At 54.7% G+C, this 16,416-nt stretch overlaps 1 protein-coding gene across 2 annotated transcripts in view; it reads right to left on the bottom strand.

Annotated features, from left to right (window-relative positions):
- Positions 1-10,211: 10,211 nt before the first annotated feature.
- The window catches only part of GLRX3 (glutaredoxin 3), a 29,793-nt gene continuing 23,588 nt past the window's right edge, over positions 10,212-16,416 (bottom strand). For both annotated transcript variants that reach the window (XM_032490636.1, XM_032490635.1), the window contains 4 exons: positions 16,244-16,296; positions 13,762-13,801; positions 13,580-13,672; positions 10,212-10,462 (listed from right to left, as the gene is read on the bottom strand). In XM_032490636.1, coding sequence (XP_032346527.1) covers positions 10,412-10,462; positions 13,580-13,672; positions 13,762-13,801; positions 16,244-16,296 — 237 coding nt within the window. In that variant the 3' untranslated portion in view covers positions 10,212-10,411. The remainder of the gene's footprint in view (positions 10,463-13,579; positions 13,673-13,761; positions 13,802-16,243; positions 16,297-16,416) is intronic.

Raw genomic sequence — 16,416 nt, forward strand, 5'->3', positions numbered from 1 at the left:
CAGGAGGAATCCCCCAGCGGTGCCCCCGAGGGGACGCAGGATGGGAAAGCACAGGACACTGGTCCCAGCAGCTCAGGTGCAGATCAGACGAAGGATTCCTGTGAGCCCAGACTTTTGCATCTTCACATACATAGAAAAGCACTGAATTCCTTGAGACGTCTGGCTTTCTCTCTTTAACAGCCATCTTTTGATGTTCCGACTGCCTGGTCTTTGCGGTAAAAACTCCCGTGTATCCTGGCTCCTCCCGGCCTCTCCGGAGCCTTGACTTAAGTCCTCAGAATCGTCTGCCAAGTGAAGCTAACTCTCACTTTTTAGGTTATGCTTGCTTTTTTTTTCCAGGCCACAGGCTCAGGAGAGGCAGGAGGGAGCAGGGGGCTGGCTCACACCAGGCTAGGGGTGCAGCAGTGAAGGAGGAGGGAGGAGGGGAGGGAGAGATACAGAGAGACAGAGGCAGAGATGAGAGAGGCTCCCGGGAAGCACCCCATCCCCCCCGCGGGCTGAGTGCGGGCCGAGTGCAGGCCGAGTGCGGGCCGAGTGTGGGCGGCGGCGTGAAGTGGGTGACGGGGGCTCTGGGCACAGGGGAAGAGCCACAGGAACAGACGGAGCCCCAGGCAGGCAGCCGGCTTCCAGTCAGGAGCCACATGTGTCACCATCACCAACAGCCCTTGGGCTGAGCCGCAGAAGGTCAAGGGTCAGGAGGCTAAGGGAGAATTGGGGACCACGAGCGATGGGCTAGAAAAGACCCCACTGGCCAGGTGGGGGCGGGGAGGCTGTGGCAGAGAGAAGGGCAGCAGGAGGGGCCCTGCGGTGACCGGGCTGCTCCGTGTCCTGACAGCGGAGGCGGGTGCATGACTTCACACGTGTGGTAAACTGCAGAGAACTAACGCGCGTGTGCCCACACACACGTGCGCTGAGATCTCACGGAGGTTAGGGGGTCGCACGGTCACGTATGCCGGCTGTGATGCTGCACACGCTCCCCCGGGGGAGCCGGGGGAGGGTCCCTGGGGCTTCTCTGCTATGTCTCACAGTCGCATGGGAGCCTACAGTCATCTCCAGAAGTTTTGTCGACGTCCCACCGGCCGGCACGCGGAGAGGGGGCCCGACCCGGCTAGGGGTCAGCAGACAGGATCAGTGGGTGCATGGCGCGGGGGGGGCAGCGTGGAGAAGCAAGCATGGGGTGGCTGCCCCGGCTATCGAAGGGACGGGAGAGGGAACCCGCTTCCCCTGGGGGGCCCAGCATCACCCCAGGCTCTGGGCTGAGTTTCCCCCAAGACAGCAGAGGCTGAGATGGAAGTGAACTAAACTTAAAACTCTGACTGGTTATTTGAGTTTGGGAACAAGGCTAGTTTGCCAAAACGATTCTTCCCTCCTTAATTAAAATCCTTTATTAACTGCCAAGCTAGTATCTGCCCCCAAGACAGACAAGATAATGAGCCTCTATCCTTCAGCCCAGGCGGATGGCGGTCCAGGTACGCGGGGCGGGCACGCGGGCGGGCCCAGGAGAGGGGCCGGGCCCCCACAGACATGCCTCGCTCGGGCTGACGGCACAGTCCAGTCCTGGGCTAGGAGCCCCATCTGGGGACAAAATCACAGATCTGACCACAGAGCTCGGCGGGGAGCAGAGGGCCCGCGGGTGCCGCCCAGCACCGTGCTAAACCACACGGCCCTCCACGCACAGGGCAAGGCAGTGCGCGGGCTCAGCGGGGGCCTCCGGGAGGCCAGGGCCCCGGTCCAGCGGGTCCCAGACCCGCCCTCAGCCTGTGTGAGCTGAGCAGGGCACTGAGTAGGGCAGGTTCTGGATGCCAAGGGCTGCCGGGTCTGCCCCAGGAGCCCTGGACGTGACCACAGACGGGGGCAGGGGCAGGGAGCGGGGCAGCCCAGCCACCGCCGCCGCGGGGGCACCGCAGGGACGGCGACCGTCCAGGCCCTGGGTCACCATCACCTCGTCTTCTGGAAGCCTCACGTGAAACATGCCAAACACGAGAACAGGGACCCACAGAACAGAGGCTGTGCACAGCCACCTGCCTCACCGCACCTGGAGCCACACTCCCTCCTCCCCTGGGAGCGTGAAGTCCGTGCCGGGGTCCGTGCTGACGTAGTAAGGGCTGGGAAAACACACTTCGGCAGGGAAGAGGCAGGTCTCCCCCGCCCTCCATGCGGGAAGGCCCCAGGCGGTTTACTGCTCGCCCTCCCTGACGACGCCCCTCCGGGTGGGCCCGCGGAGCGACCTCCTCCCCGAGGAGAGAGTGTGAAGGGGGGGGGGGGCTGACAGATACGTCCTCCCCCGGCCAGGTGATCGCGCTCCGCACCTGCAGCAACACGCCGCCGCCGGCGCCAGCCCGGAGGGTGTGGCACAGGACGCCGTCCTCTCCGGTCGTCTCCCCAGGACACCGCGGCCCCGCCTCATCACCACAAAACCCTCAGACAGACTCCAGCAGAGACACGTCTTACAAAACGCCTGACCAGCACTTCATCTAAAAGGCTACGTAAGTGACAGGTGTCACCTGCACAGGTGCGCGGGCGCCCTCCGGCCCGCCCGGGACCATCCCCCCACCGCCCCGCGCGCGCTCGGGGACCCGCGGGCCGGCTCCTGCGCGCTCCGCGGTCCTCGCGCTCCCCCTGGCGCCCAGCGGCCGCCCATGCAGGCGGCGCGGGCCGTTCCCGAGCGCGGTGAGCAGCGCCCTCTCGTGGACGCGCGCCGTCTCCGCCCGCCGGGGAGGTCCGCGGCCCGCGTAGAGGCCATCCCTGGGGCCGGCCGCGCGCCAAGCTGGCGGGGACCTCTACGAGAGCGAGAGCAGCGGCCTGGGCCGTCCTGCATTCCTCAGAACTGACACTTGAGAGGGCCGAGAGGATCTGTTTCCGCTTAAGACAGTGCGCGCCCCAGCCTGGTCCCTCCGAAGCCACCCGGGCCTCGCCAGGCCGCGGGGGTTGGAAAGCTCAGCGTCTCGCGGGGCCCTGGGCGTCGCCTGCCGTCACCTGTCTCTAGAGCTGGAGGCGGAGGGGCGCCCCTGTAGACCCCACGACTGTGGCACGCAGTGGGCAGGGGCCCGAGCCAGGCAGGGCTCGCGAGCCCCACATCTGCTCCAGGGCTGGTCTGACACGCGTCCTCCCCAGCACGGCGCCCCGGGCCAGGCCCACGCGCTGCGCGTCTGCCGGAGTGAGAAGACGCGCCCAGGCCGGGCCCACCAGAAAGGGGGTGCACTGGGGCCCTCCCCTTCAGAAGGGGGCGCACCCAGACTTACCTCTCCAGAAGGGGAAGGGCCCGGAGCCGACCTTTCCAGAAAGGGGGTGCACTGGGCCCACCCCTCCACAAAGCTGGCACTCAGGCACCGAGCCCTCCGGGAGGGGCGCGCTGGGCGCCTGCGCAGTCCGGCCCGCGCGTTCTCAGCACGTGCCCCGCGCGGCCTCCCCCCGCCCCGCCCGAGGGCGCGCGCCTGCCCCAGGGGCGGCCGCAGCCCCGGCCCGCGTGTCCGGGTTGGGGCACCCGCCCCGTGCACCCAGGCCCTGGAGGAGGGGGAGAGAAACACGGCTGGGGGGAGAAACAAGACGGGGAGAGAGGGGTAGGGGCGGGCGGGGCGGTCTGTCCTGACCCAGAACAGCACTCCAAGGCCTGACTCAAACGTAGTCCTCCAGGTCATTAGCAGGGTCTATTTGTCATGATAAGGGGACAGCACACATTGTAACGTTTTGTTCGCTTGATTTAGAACTTCAGTGTTTGCCGGGAGGATTGGAGGCGTGCTCCCCGAGCGCCAGCCGCTCCCCAGGCTACCCCAGGGCAGCAGCGCCCACCCAGGACCCACGAGGCGGGAAGGGGCTCGTCCCTGAGCAGAGGGGCTGCCCTGCAGACCGCACCCGCTTAGCGAACCGAGTGCATCCTGGCCCGCACCCCAGCCTGAACACAGCGCTGGCTAAGAATGACCATTTGCTGCGTCCAGGAGGGGCAGGGATCGCGAGCCTGGTTTGAACCCTGGCTCAACACCCCCTTAGCTGAAATGACTGGCAAATTTCTGAATCTGTTCCCCCGAGAGAAATAGCACCCATGACACCCACTGTGGTGGGTCCTTAGCAGTTTCTAAGTAACAGGCGCTGTGCTTCCAGCAGCAGCAGGCCTTCAGCAGAGGGCGGCTCTCCGAAGTCGTGGGTTTTCTCCCCTGATGGAAGCAGAGGGAGCCGGCCCCCACCCCACCTCCTGCACCAGCCCTCTGCCCCATTAGGGCCAGCTGGGGCCCATCTGCAGGCCAGCCCTCTGCCCTGTGGTCTCCCAGGCGTGGAGGAAGGAGCTGATTCAGTGACTCTACTATGTATAAAATGAGCTCTGGAGCCTGGTGACCCAGGGCCAAGTCCCAACTCCACCTGGCACTGTGTGACCTGGAGCAGGTTGCTTAACCTGTGCCTCAGTTTCCCTGTCTGTAAAATGGGGATGACAATGCCCCCACCTCACAAGGTATTGTGAGAATTAAGTGATTGACTGTGTCAAGCGTATAGGACAGTACCTGACACATAGTAAGGACCAGGTCAATGTTAGCTGTCCTTACGCCACATCACTAACACAGGAAAGCACCCAGAGCAGGGACTCACAGGACACGGTGACTGTTGAGGGCGATATGCACGTTTCCCTAGTGAACAGTTCTGATCAAGTTCAAACGGAAGATTCATTAGCAGGACAGCAGTTACACTCAGGGGTTCTTTCAGAACCTCTAGGAAAGAACACAGGGGTCAGGGCTTAACCTCCCCCTGCACCATCCCCCCTACACACACACACACACACACACACACACACACACACACACACACACACTCTCCACCCCTGGCTTCGTGGGCCTGTGCAGTCCCACAGGTAGGACCCTCACTCAGAAAGGCCCCAGGCTGTTTTATGCGCCGCCATCACCCTGAGATTCTTCATCATTGTATATTTGAACTTGGGTTTGGTAAGTGAAGCGTGCATTTGGACAGGAGATGCCCACAATGTGCGCGGCTACCTGCGTCCCTACCACCCCGTTCCCACGCAGGGCGAGCACAGGTGAGCGTGTAACACCTCCGACCCAGCAGCCCCGAGAGGCCACGCTTTCCATTCATACGTAGGAAGAAGGCCACAGCCGTGTAAGAGCCACAGTGGCCAGGACCCGTCTGTCCCTCTGCCGGGTCCCCCTTGCACTGGCCAAACGCTGCACTGACAGGAGGCACAGACAGCACCCCCCCTCCCCCGCCCTTCCTCGCGCTCTGGCAGAAGGCAGTGCTGCGATGATGTGAGCATATCAAGAAGGAAAATAGTTTAATTTTGTGCAGCGTTTCCAGCGTCCTGGTAGCAAGATACACATGCACGACAAGCTTTGAAAACCACATCATTTCAGGCCCTCCATGTACAGTGTTAAATCCTTGATTCAAAGAAAAATGGACTCATGCTAATAATTTAAATTTTTTATTTTTTTCTCTACTTAGAATATTAAATAGCAAAATTTTAAGACCATGACACAGAAAGCGTGGAAGAAAAAAGCTTCATGCTTTAGCACCTCTGCGGGCACTTTTTATCTGCTGTTTGAGCAAGAAGCCAGAGTCTTCATTTTGCACTGGGCCCAGCGGTCAGGCCCCACCTAGGTGAGGCTGCTGCCCAGGGCAGGAAGGGCCCGGGGAAGGTTCTCTTTCTGGACAGGAATGTGCAGAGCACACTCGCTCAAGGAGGGAGGGCAGGGCAGAAGTCTGGCACGGAGGCCGACCCGGAGGGCCCAGCACTGTACAGGCCACTGCTCCTCATGCCCCAGACTCAGCGGTCCTGCTCTGCTGCTCCCCCTCCACCGAGCTGACAGCCAGAGGTGCCCTGCAGGGTGGGACACGCCCTGCCCAGCAGGACCCAATGATTCTTGGGTGAGACCCTCTGGAAACTCGAAGGCCAAGTGCCCTGGATTGCTCCAGTCCCAGCCAGACCTCCACTGCAGGCCCAGAACCGGCCTGGGCTTCCTCCCCACCTGCATCCACAGAGGCCAAATGCCCTGGAATCTTCCTTTAGAGGGAGGAGGGGGGCAGGGGCCCTCCAAGGGCATTCAAGCTCCTGTTTTACGTCATGGCTTTTCTTTAAAATGCAAAACACAGAGCAATAGCATAAAACACTATTTCAGCTCCTACAAAAATATCAAGCTTCTCTTCCTCCTGAAGAGACTTCCACGACCAGGTTCAAGGCCCTGGCTCGAAGGCTGGGCTGCACCTGCGTGGAGCACTGGCTCCTGGAGACAGGCCATGTGGCAGCATCCCCCAGACGACCCCGAAAAAGGTCAGGCTTTCTCTCGAGGGGTTCATATGGGAAATTTACAACTTACTCAAATTGTGTTTAGGAGATGGTTTAAAAAACTAACCATCTACAAATGATAACCATTTAGATAAAGGTGGAGGAGCACAGGAGAGGCGCTTTTAGTCATTAGTGCTGAGTCCTGCCACTTAATTTTTAAAAACCCACAAGGCTTCTGACTCGGATGTAGAAATCCTGTCGTTTTAGAAGCCCAGCCTCTGGTGGCGCTCTGGCTGGAGCTGTCATGGTGCCCAAAGCACAGTATCCAGGGCAGGCGGCAGGTGTCCTTTCTGGTTCAAACCCCAGCTGCCAGCCCAGGAACCTTGCAAAGTGACTTAAATGCACCGGAGCTTCCTCAGTGCACGCTGCGACCTCAGGTGAGCCGGGAAGAGGCGACCACGCGCACACGCCCTCCACGCTGGGTCCCTGACTGCCCCTGAAGCCGACTGGACTCTCACGTCTTCCACATCTGTAAATATCGGACAAAAGCTCTATGAAAAAGCCCCTAGAATCCTGAACCAGAGTGGGGTTCCTACTTATAAAACCTTGTCTTTGAGATCACCCATTTTGGTGAAGGAGGCATCAACTTGTACCCGTTCCTAGAACTCAGCATCTGAAATGTGGTCTAAAAAATGAATTTACCTGCAAAGAACCAAATTACTTTTATTTAGGAAAGAAAATTTGAATTTTGGTAACAAGTGCTATTGTCAAGTTTAAGAGAATGATTTTAATTGAAAATTAAGTCAGAAATCACTTTTCATATTTACTTCTGATTTGGCCGTGGGATAGGCCAGTTATGTAATTCCCTCCAGTGAGGCTGGTAATGATTACCTGTGCCAAGCACTTCAAATACACTACAGCTGTTGCAGAGGTCAACTCAACTTTGCATGCCCAGAATGTAGTTTTAAGAAAAAAAAAAATGAGATTTTCTAATTATAAAAATAGGCTTACTATTTAAAAATAAAATTAGTCTCTATTTCAAACTCATCAGTAGGTTTTTTTGTAAAATTGAAATGGAAAATCATTTTTTTCTTCTTCTTGAGCAAGTTAATGATCAGTCAAGATGGACAGGGCCTGAAGTTCCTGACAAGCCAACCACAGCATGGCCACGCTGCTGGGCTCCACTGTCCACACACGGACGTCACCAGGGGGCAAGGCCACCCCCATCCTGCCATCTTCACAAGGGCCACTCACAGTCTATAGCAGCTTCTACACGCCTACCTACTCGGCCTTCTTCCCGCCGGTCGCGGGGCTGCAGTAGCGGGTCCTGAGCAGGAGCCACTGGCCGGGCAGAGGGGGGCGCAACTGCCCTCCCAAGGCCCAGGAGAGGGACAGACTCCAGCCAGAGCCAGAGCGAGGGTCCTGGCCAGTCACCCCATGTCCCTCCTTTCAGACATAAAGGCAATTTAATTCCACACACCTTGACGGGTGGCCTCAGGTTTGGGAAGTCAGGTAACCCCAGATGGAAAGCCCAGCCCGACTCTGCAGCTGTGGCCTTGAGCAAGTTCCCCACCCGAACCCCTAACTCCTTTCATTGGTTTTATTTTCTCTTCCCACTTCCGGTGACAAAGCAAAATCAGAGTTTAAAAGAGTCCATCCCCACAGGCTGTTTCCCCAAGTGGACACCAATTTCCTAAGATCCCTCCCCTCACGAGGAAGCCAGGGGCAGCCCGCACAACGGGAGGCTCGGGTCCCGAGGGTTAAGAGTCATCCTGGCTGCCGCCCGTGCCCAAGAGGCTGGACAGTGCCACGTGTCCTCAGCCCCCTGCATGGTGACCTGCCACACCCCCCAACCCCAGGGCCCACGACAAGCTCCATGTCACAAATAAATTCAAGCACAAGGAGCTGGAGGCGAGCCCAGGCAGAGCTGGGTGGTGCAGAGGGCCCCCCGCTCCCCGACAGCAGGTCAGCCCTTCTCAGGCCTGCAGCACAACTCAGCACTTCTGTCCACACACGCACCCCTGCTCCCCCAAACATCCCAACTCTCTACAGCCCCCACCACCGCACCTGCCCCCAGCAAAGCTCAGACTCGGGCAACATCCAAGTGATACGCTGCCCTGCTCAGTCTCCGGGGTGCTGGGAACCGCTGTGTCTCTAGGGTTTGTGGACCGGAGAGAGGATCACAATTTTGACAAAACGTTACTTCAAGGGCAAGCCCGACTGTTAAAAAACTTGATCAGGAATTGCCTACGGAATTTGAAGTTCAGTTGGGCCCAAGAATTACCTACCTAACTCCTAAAATATGCCCAATAAAATTAATTAGGAATGGCTGGGTTTGCATGAAGATGTCAGGCGTTCCCAGCATCTAGCAGGAAACACCTGTAAAACAGAACTCTCCAATGTCCTTGGAGCCAACAGAGCCAAGACCGAACAGAATATAAGAGAGAAACTCACGTTCAACACAGGGACAGCTCCCCGAAAACTCTGAACGCTCACCCCAACTCAAACCGTAACCCCAAAGCTGCTCCATCACGCACAAGTCCCCCAGGGCAAGGGCTGTCCCACGGCGCAGCCGAACCTTGTTATCAGGGCGACACTCTCAGCCAGGACGGTGGCTCCCAAACTGGAGGTTGGCATTTTTGTGAGAAGTTACGCGTTTTGTTTATCTGAACATGCAAGAGGAGAAAAATCTAGCACAGACACTTGTGGCAGCAAAGGTACTGCTGCCTGGGGTAAGGTGAGGTTCAATGTGACTCAGCAGGAAACGTAACAGGGCAGGCAGCACTTGTGGAGAACAAAACTCAGGAAAGCAGCACACAGATGACGAAAGGCTGGGATAAAGTATTCAAGAAAATTATGGACCAACCCCCCCGCCGTGGTTCATACACATCCCTGAAGGCTATGGCTTAATAAAATTTCAAAATTCCATTCCCATCTGCATTTTAAAGGTTTTGTTTATACAATTATTTTCAGTATTTTAAATGGAAAAAAACAGTTCATGGACTAACGCCCAAAAGAGCCCCATCTAATTACACACAGCGGCAAGAAAACGCCGCTCCGAGCAGGCAGCCAGGCCATGTCCACCTTCACAAGCTCGTGCAGGACGCCCTTGGTAACAGCGATGCATCAGCCCTCCCTCCCCACACTGTCAGAGCAGGGACTCAGCCTGTGGCTCCGGAGAGGGAAACACCGCCCGGGGAGGCCTGACCCTCATCAGAAGGCCCGCATTTCCTCGTTTCTCTCACCAACATTGCTGACTCCCCCACCCCTTTCCTTACTACCACCAGACAACTTTCGGAGCCTTAACTGCCCAGATCAACAGGCGGGGAAGATTTAATGAAGATGACCTTGCAGCAGGCAACGCAAAAGTCAAAGAACCGTGGCGGTGAACTCAGCCATCCCGCTTAAGGTCTGCACAACAGAGGCCTGCGGAGCAGCCATCTTTTAAACATGTGAGATTCAGGATCAAAAATGTTGTTTAAGTTTTCATGCAATTCTGGGTGTTCTCAACATTGAAGAGCTAAATCCATACTTTTAATACAAAAATTAAAGTAAGCTGTGGTGCTTAACACACCCTGACACACTCGTCTGCAGGCTCCCCATCCTCCTACAAATCAAGAAGCCCTGCCGTGACACCCCCACTGAGAACCGTGTCCCGGGACTAGCCTCCCGGGGCTTTGGGAGACGGGTCCCCGAATCTGCGGGCGCCCGGCACCGCCGCTGGATCCCGCCAGCGCGTGCTCGGGGATGCTCTCAGAGAAAGGTCTGCGGCTGGGTTTCCCCGAGCTGTAAGGAGATCTTCGGCCAGTGAGGGGAGCCGTTGGCTTGCTCTGTGAGCTGTTCGAAATGCTGCTGTGATCGGTCACCCTTCTCCACTCTCTGAAGACTACTTCTCAACTGCTTCAAAATGCCCACATATGATGAAAAAGATTAAAAGTGGGTTAATTACCGTAACTATATGCCTAGCATCACTGTAAAGACACATTTTTTATACATTTTTAATTGAAGATGTTTATTGTGTTCTATTTTTGGTGGAAAAAAACGTCATACACGTTTATTTAGCACAACCTTGTGAAATAAAGCACAACTGAGTGCTTTCTGCTCCTCGTCCACGTCTGAGGACCACGTCATGAACTGCTCCCTGGTGGTGAGGTCTTCCCGGCAGTCATCGGGCACCAAGTCTAACGTTTATTAATTTTCTGCTTTCAGTACAGACAGCAACTCGCCATTTTCTTTCAGTTCCTAAAAGTAAGAAAGGAAACAGTAACATCATGCATGTGTGTAAGAATTGAAAACATCAAAACAATGAGCGGCTGCATCTGTATCAGAGAACCCAAAGAAACATCTTATTGAATTAAAACTCCAGTCCACCAACACTCAAAGTAAGGATCAGGCCAAAAAACTGAGCACACGGTCCCGTTACAAAATTAAAACTAAAAGGTATTCTAAAACCAACGCTTTTTTCTAGCTTTAGCGTACACAGCAATTGGAGCAAGACAATGAAGCCTCCTAGGTAAACAATAGCAATGCACAGGGAAGAGTCTCTGAGTGAAAAGAGAAGCAACGCGACAGCAAGGTCCACTTGGGCACGGCACACGTGACACCTGCCACCCTCCGCGCAGTGAACAGGCGCCCCTACGTCACCCCGACCTGGAAAAGCCACGGCACTGGCACGGAAGTGTAAAGGCAAAGGCAGAACCACTTAAAAGAGTCACTCAGAAATGTCTCTGCCTATCCTCCAGATGTAAAGTTTGGAATGCAGCCATCAAGTGTAAAATGTGACAATGAAGATAAGATTTTCTAGTTTAAGATAAACATTTAATTTGATAGAACGTTTCAGGCTGTTACAAAGCTGCATGAACATCAATCAACAAACCACTAAAACCCTCCCGCGCTGCCCCCAGGATTAAGCCCAAACAGGCGTGATTTTGTCACACAAACCCAGACAGGAGGGCTGGGGTCCTCTACTCATTTAACAAGCAGACCCCAGCTGCACCAAAAGGCCAAGCAGGACCCTTCTGAGTGCAGGACTCAGGGGCTGCGGGCCATGCGGCGTAGGGGACGGCCGGCCCCGGGGGAAGAGGACCCAGCGACTGGCTGGCCGTCATAGGCTGACTTCTCAGTCTGTGCTCTCCCACCGGGAGGTGACACGCAGGGACCGCCACGCAGCCAGAGCGGACTGCCTGGCACAGTGCAGGTCCTTCACACGCGGTTACCAAGAGCCAGCAGGTTAGACGGCATCCTGCTCTAAATACTGTCTCTAAACTGTTTTTGAGTCCAAACATTCTGTGGTGGTGAAGCGCTGCTCACTCTTTAGAGGTAACATTAATTCACTGTGTACGAATCAGTTAGGAGACATTTTTCTCAGGACATTAGACCAACCGAGTCGTTGAGTTACAGAGTAATTCATTTAGTCAATCACCCATTCAACCAAAAAAGCGCTCCTGCGGAGGCCAACCAGAGTCACCCCCGCCGGTCACACAGCTGAGGGTCTGAGAGACCCAGAGATGAAGAAGGCACTCTGCCAGCGACAGACCAAACCAGCACTGCAACAGCTATTCCCAGTCACCTGCTCAAAGAAAAATGTTAACAATATCACAAATTTCCAAATGCATGAGTTCTTGGCAGGTGAACACAGAAAGTCATATAACACCCTGTTATATACCTAAAAGGAAGTTGCCCCCGCAGCTCAGCTCTAGAATTACATGAGATTTATTGATTGTATCTTCCCAAGAGTCACCAATGGCTAAGGTACCGGCTGTAAAATATCCAGACAAGAGCGGGCTCAAGAGTATTTGGGGTTTGAAGACTGTCTTACAAAAATAAAAATACATATAAAATAACAAATGCAGATCTACTTTTGTCGCTTCAGGGCTATTCAAAAGCTACTGTGTGAAAGCTTTTTCTTCCCCCATCAAGGACACCCAGGACCCCAGGAGTGCCAGCTGGCGGCCCGGCGTGGGCGGGGCCGCGGGGTCACGTGACACGCCAGGTCAGCGCCGCCCCCCCCCCCCCCCCCCCCGCCTGGCGCGCGCAGACCTGACGGCCCCGCGCTCTCCTCTCACCGCGGGAAGCGCACCTTAGAAACCGGCACTTTACGAGGTAACCAGAGGCGGTACTACTTGTTTTCCACTTAAGAAGTCGGAGGTCTGACAGAGAAAACTCGCTAACCGCGAGGGCAGAGGGGAAGGGGCTGGGCCCTGGCGCAGCGCGCAGCCGCCTCCCCGCCCGGACCCTCCCCCAGGCCCGGACCCTCCCCCAGGCCGGCCAGGCCTCCCGCCGCCCTCCCGCCGCCCTCCCCGCGACACGGTGCAGCCGGGGGGCGGGGTGGCGGGGGGCACGGCCTGGGTTCCGGTGCAGGGTATGGGTCTGTCGGAGCCCAGCAGCCCCCTGCTGTCCCCCAGCTAGCCAGGCCGGCACGGAGCACACCGGGCTGGGGGGGAAGGGGTGGCCCACAGCTCTGGACTTTCAGTCCTGTAGGAAAAGTCATGTCCATTTAAACTTCAACTAGAATTTACTTAAAGCGAACCAAAGAAGGAAATTAATCATCAAAGACACAGAAGACACGGTGTCGTCCTGAAACATGCCTACAATCTGACAGCTCTCCGGTTTTCTAGTATCTGAGAACCAAAGAGGGACTTGGAGAGGATCTCCTGCAGTTCTGCACGTGTCTTCTAGGAAACCGAGGCCAATGGCCTCAAGCCTCAGGGGCGCAGCCGGCAGCCCTGGCCCCAGCCTGCTGCTCTTCACCCTGCCAGTGAGCGCACCCGAGCAAGGCAAAGTAAGACGACACCAGAAAATGATTTGATAGTGTGAATATAAAAGAACAGAACTTCAAGAGCAGGGCCACAACAAACATTTCTGGCTGGCAAAAAATCTGTAGGTGATTAGGAGGGGGCCTTGAGGGAACAGAAAGCATATTTAAATATGGACTGTGCAAGGAAGCCCAAAGCTGAGGTGGTGTGAGGGAGAGCTGAAACATGGAAAAACTGAGTACAGGGTAAGTAAAATCACATTTGGGGCTTGGCCACACCCAAAGCTTCTCTGAACCCCAAGTTACACTTGGGACCTTAGCCCCTCGAGAGCTGGAGGAGGTTCTCAGGGAACCCAGAGCAGCAGGAAAGGCTGCACAGTAAGGGAGGTGACTTGGCCCACTCAGGTGAGAGGTAAGAACAGCCCGTCCCGGCAACGACAGTGAGAGTAACGAGATGTTGTGGTCATGGAGATGGTGATGCTGGTCTGGAAGTGATCAGATGTGAGACCAAAAAACAAAGGCATCAAGGACAACCCCAATGAAACGATAGTTTCCAACAGGCCCAAGTTTCAGTGCCCCTGGACATAAGAGGAGCTCGGCCTTACCTTAACGATGTCCAGTCCTCCAACAAGCTCCCCTTTCACGTACAGCTGAGGGTACGTGGGCCAGTTGGAGTACGTTTTCAATCCTTGCCGAACCTACAGAAACAACAGAACCCTGAAGCCTCCTATCAGACCCTAAGGATTAAAGCTAAGGCACAGGACGGAACACAAAACGCAGAACTTACCTCTTCATCCTCCAATATATCAAATGTCTCATAGTCAACACTGCAAATAGGAGAATATGTTTTAATGAGAAATACAGTTTTAAACAAAAATGGTAAAACCTAATTGGTGTTTCAAAAACAGTCAAGAAAAGTAAGACTATTTCGCTGCTAACAAAATTTGCGGTGGAAAATGGAAATGCTTTTACTTTTCAGTCTGTCGGGTGCTGCACGGCACCCCAAGACACAGACTTATCAGGATTCTTCTCTAGACAACATCAGGGTCGGCGAACCTTTTCTGAAGGGTGAGGTGGTAAACATTTCAGCTCCGCTGGCCAGTCTCTGCTCCAGCTGCTCACCTCTGCTGTGAGGCTTGAAGCAGCCAGACAAGGCGGACTGAATGGCCGGTTCCAATGAAACTTTATTCACTGAGTGCAGTTTGACTCATACTCACCAGTTAACACCCTCGCTCCATCCCCAGCCCCCTCGGGACTGCTGCTCACGAACCTCTCGGAAGCTGCCGAGGGCGCAGGACGGAGCAGCCTGCGGGCGCCCCTGGGTGGAAGCTGGGAAGCACTGGCTGGCAGGGGGCTCACCGGCTGGGGCAGCCACACTGCCAGCCACCTCCACCCTAGGGAGATGCACTGTCCAGACAGAAACAGGCTTCCTTCAGAACGCACATGCTATTTACAGTACACATAAAACCAGGAAAGCGCTGTGGCTGGAAGCTGTGTAATGAACACTACTTGTATAAATGAATGAAATTAAGAGGTGATCAAGGAATTAGTATGAATGTATGACTGAAGCCCTGCAGGGAGACCGTGGGTGTATGTGCAGTTCCAAAAACTGGCCAAAGAAAATACCACATAGAAAAAAACCAAATCTCGAATTCCATAAAACCAAAATCATCTTCATAGGGAAATCTTGTTTGCTTAGTAAACAAGCTCCCAAGAAAATTGCCCATGGTGCAGGAAACAGTCAAAAACATAACTTGTCAGGATAAATCGGCAGCAAGTACCAGAAAAGGAATGTGTGAAAGAAGAGCAAAAAGATTAAAACCCACACAATGTAGGTCTCCCTTCAGATTGAGCTGAAGAGGCAGATCTCCTAATCCACACATAAGAGCGCCCTATGAAATGGGCTCCGAGAAGTCCTGGGCCCAAGAGTACACAGATGTGTAATCACAGCAGCCAAGACATCTCCTAAAGCTGGCTGGGAAGGGTGCCTTGCACACCTCAACACGTGGTACTCCGCCCCTCAAGGCACGCGTGCTTGGCCAGGGCGGGAAGGAACAGGTGCGGGAAAGGAGGAAAGGAACAAAGCACCAGGAGCTCCCCCCACATTCCAGTGGCTCCAGCGAGACCGTGGTCCCTTCAAGTTAAAGGACCCTGGGAGGTGTTTAGCAAGTCTGGAGCCAGGAGGGCATTCTGTCCCCCAAGAAGGGCCTCTGCTCTGGGGCAAACGGTACCTCCCATCCAATCAGGATTAGATTGGGGGGGGGGGAAGCAAAGTTATGGAGACTTTCCATCAAATACTTGAGCTGTGACGGGCCCAGCGTTGTCCCATCCTGGCCTCAGTACCCGTGGGGACACGCTGGGGCGAGGAAGAGGGGGACTGAGGGTGACCCACTGGGAGCTGTGGCAGAGGAAACAGAGAAAAGGGGCCGGAGAAAATGATGAGCAAAAGCCAGCCAGCCCCTCCTCCCCACCGGGCCACAGGACAAGACCGACTGGCTCTCTGAATCGTCTCGGTCATCTGAAGGTAACTGTGTCTCTTCTCTTGTTCCTAAAGTTGTATCTGAACCTGTGCAACTCAGCCCTGCTCAAGAACGCCTAAACATTTTGAAGATTACGTTCCCTGTAACTTCATAGGGTTGGCTAATTTATTTAAAGCTACAGTTAGCATCTTTATAATATTAAAAAGAAGCAGTTGTGAAATAATAAGGAAGAAATAAACAAAAAACATTTGACAACTCCATAGAACATGTGCTAAATATCTCCAAATAAGTGGCTTTGTTTTTAACCACAAAAATCACTGGTCCTGTTCTGACGTGGCAGCGCCAGAACCTGCGGAGACCTGAAGCAGGAGCACTGCGGTCACCTTCCTGCTGCTCAGACACAGACAAGGGACCTTGATGTGTGCCCTGGCCATTTCATGAACTATTTAGAAACTAGAATATTTGTCTCAAGAAAATTAGAAACCTGTAATACACTTCCCCTAAAATACCTTTACGCATGGTAAGAACTCCGCTATGAACTCTCCTCTGAGGAAGCAGGCAGATAGTTATCTCAGTGGTTGCCAAAATGCCTCCTTCATGTTACTGATAGGTTGACATTGGCCAGAAAATTCTATCATGGTCTAAGTTAAAGCATTCACAGAACATCATAGCAAAAATAAAAAGATAAAAATACATGAACAGATATAGATTTAAACTGAAAAGCATCAGTGGCATAAATGATAAGTTGGAGTTTCTTAAATATGCCTTTGGAAAATAAGATTTACTTACCCAGTACTATTTAGTATTTCCAGAATTTGTTTGCTGAAGCCACACTTAGCTTCCTAAATTTAGAAAAAAATACATTTTTAAGACGCACTGCATCTTCCACACACAAAGCCCACTAGCATGCTCGTATCTAACGCTTTGTCAATGGGGACAGCACCTGCAGAAGGCAGCCACCA

This window comes from Camelus ferus, chromosome 11 (genome assembly GCF_009834535.1).
Source record: "Camelus ferus isolate YT-003-E chromosome 11, BCGSAC_Cfer_1.0, whole genome shotgun sequence".
In the NCBI taxonomy this organism is placed as follows: domain Eukaryota; kingdom Metazoa; phylum Chordata; class Mammalia; order Artiodactyla; family Camelidae; genus Camelus; species Camelus ferus.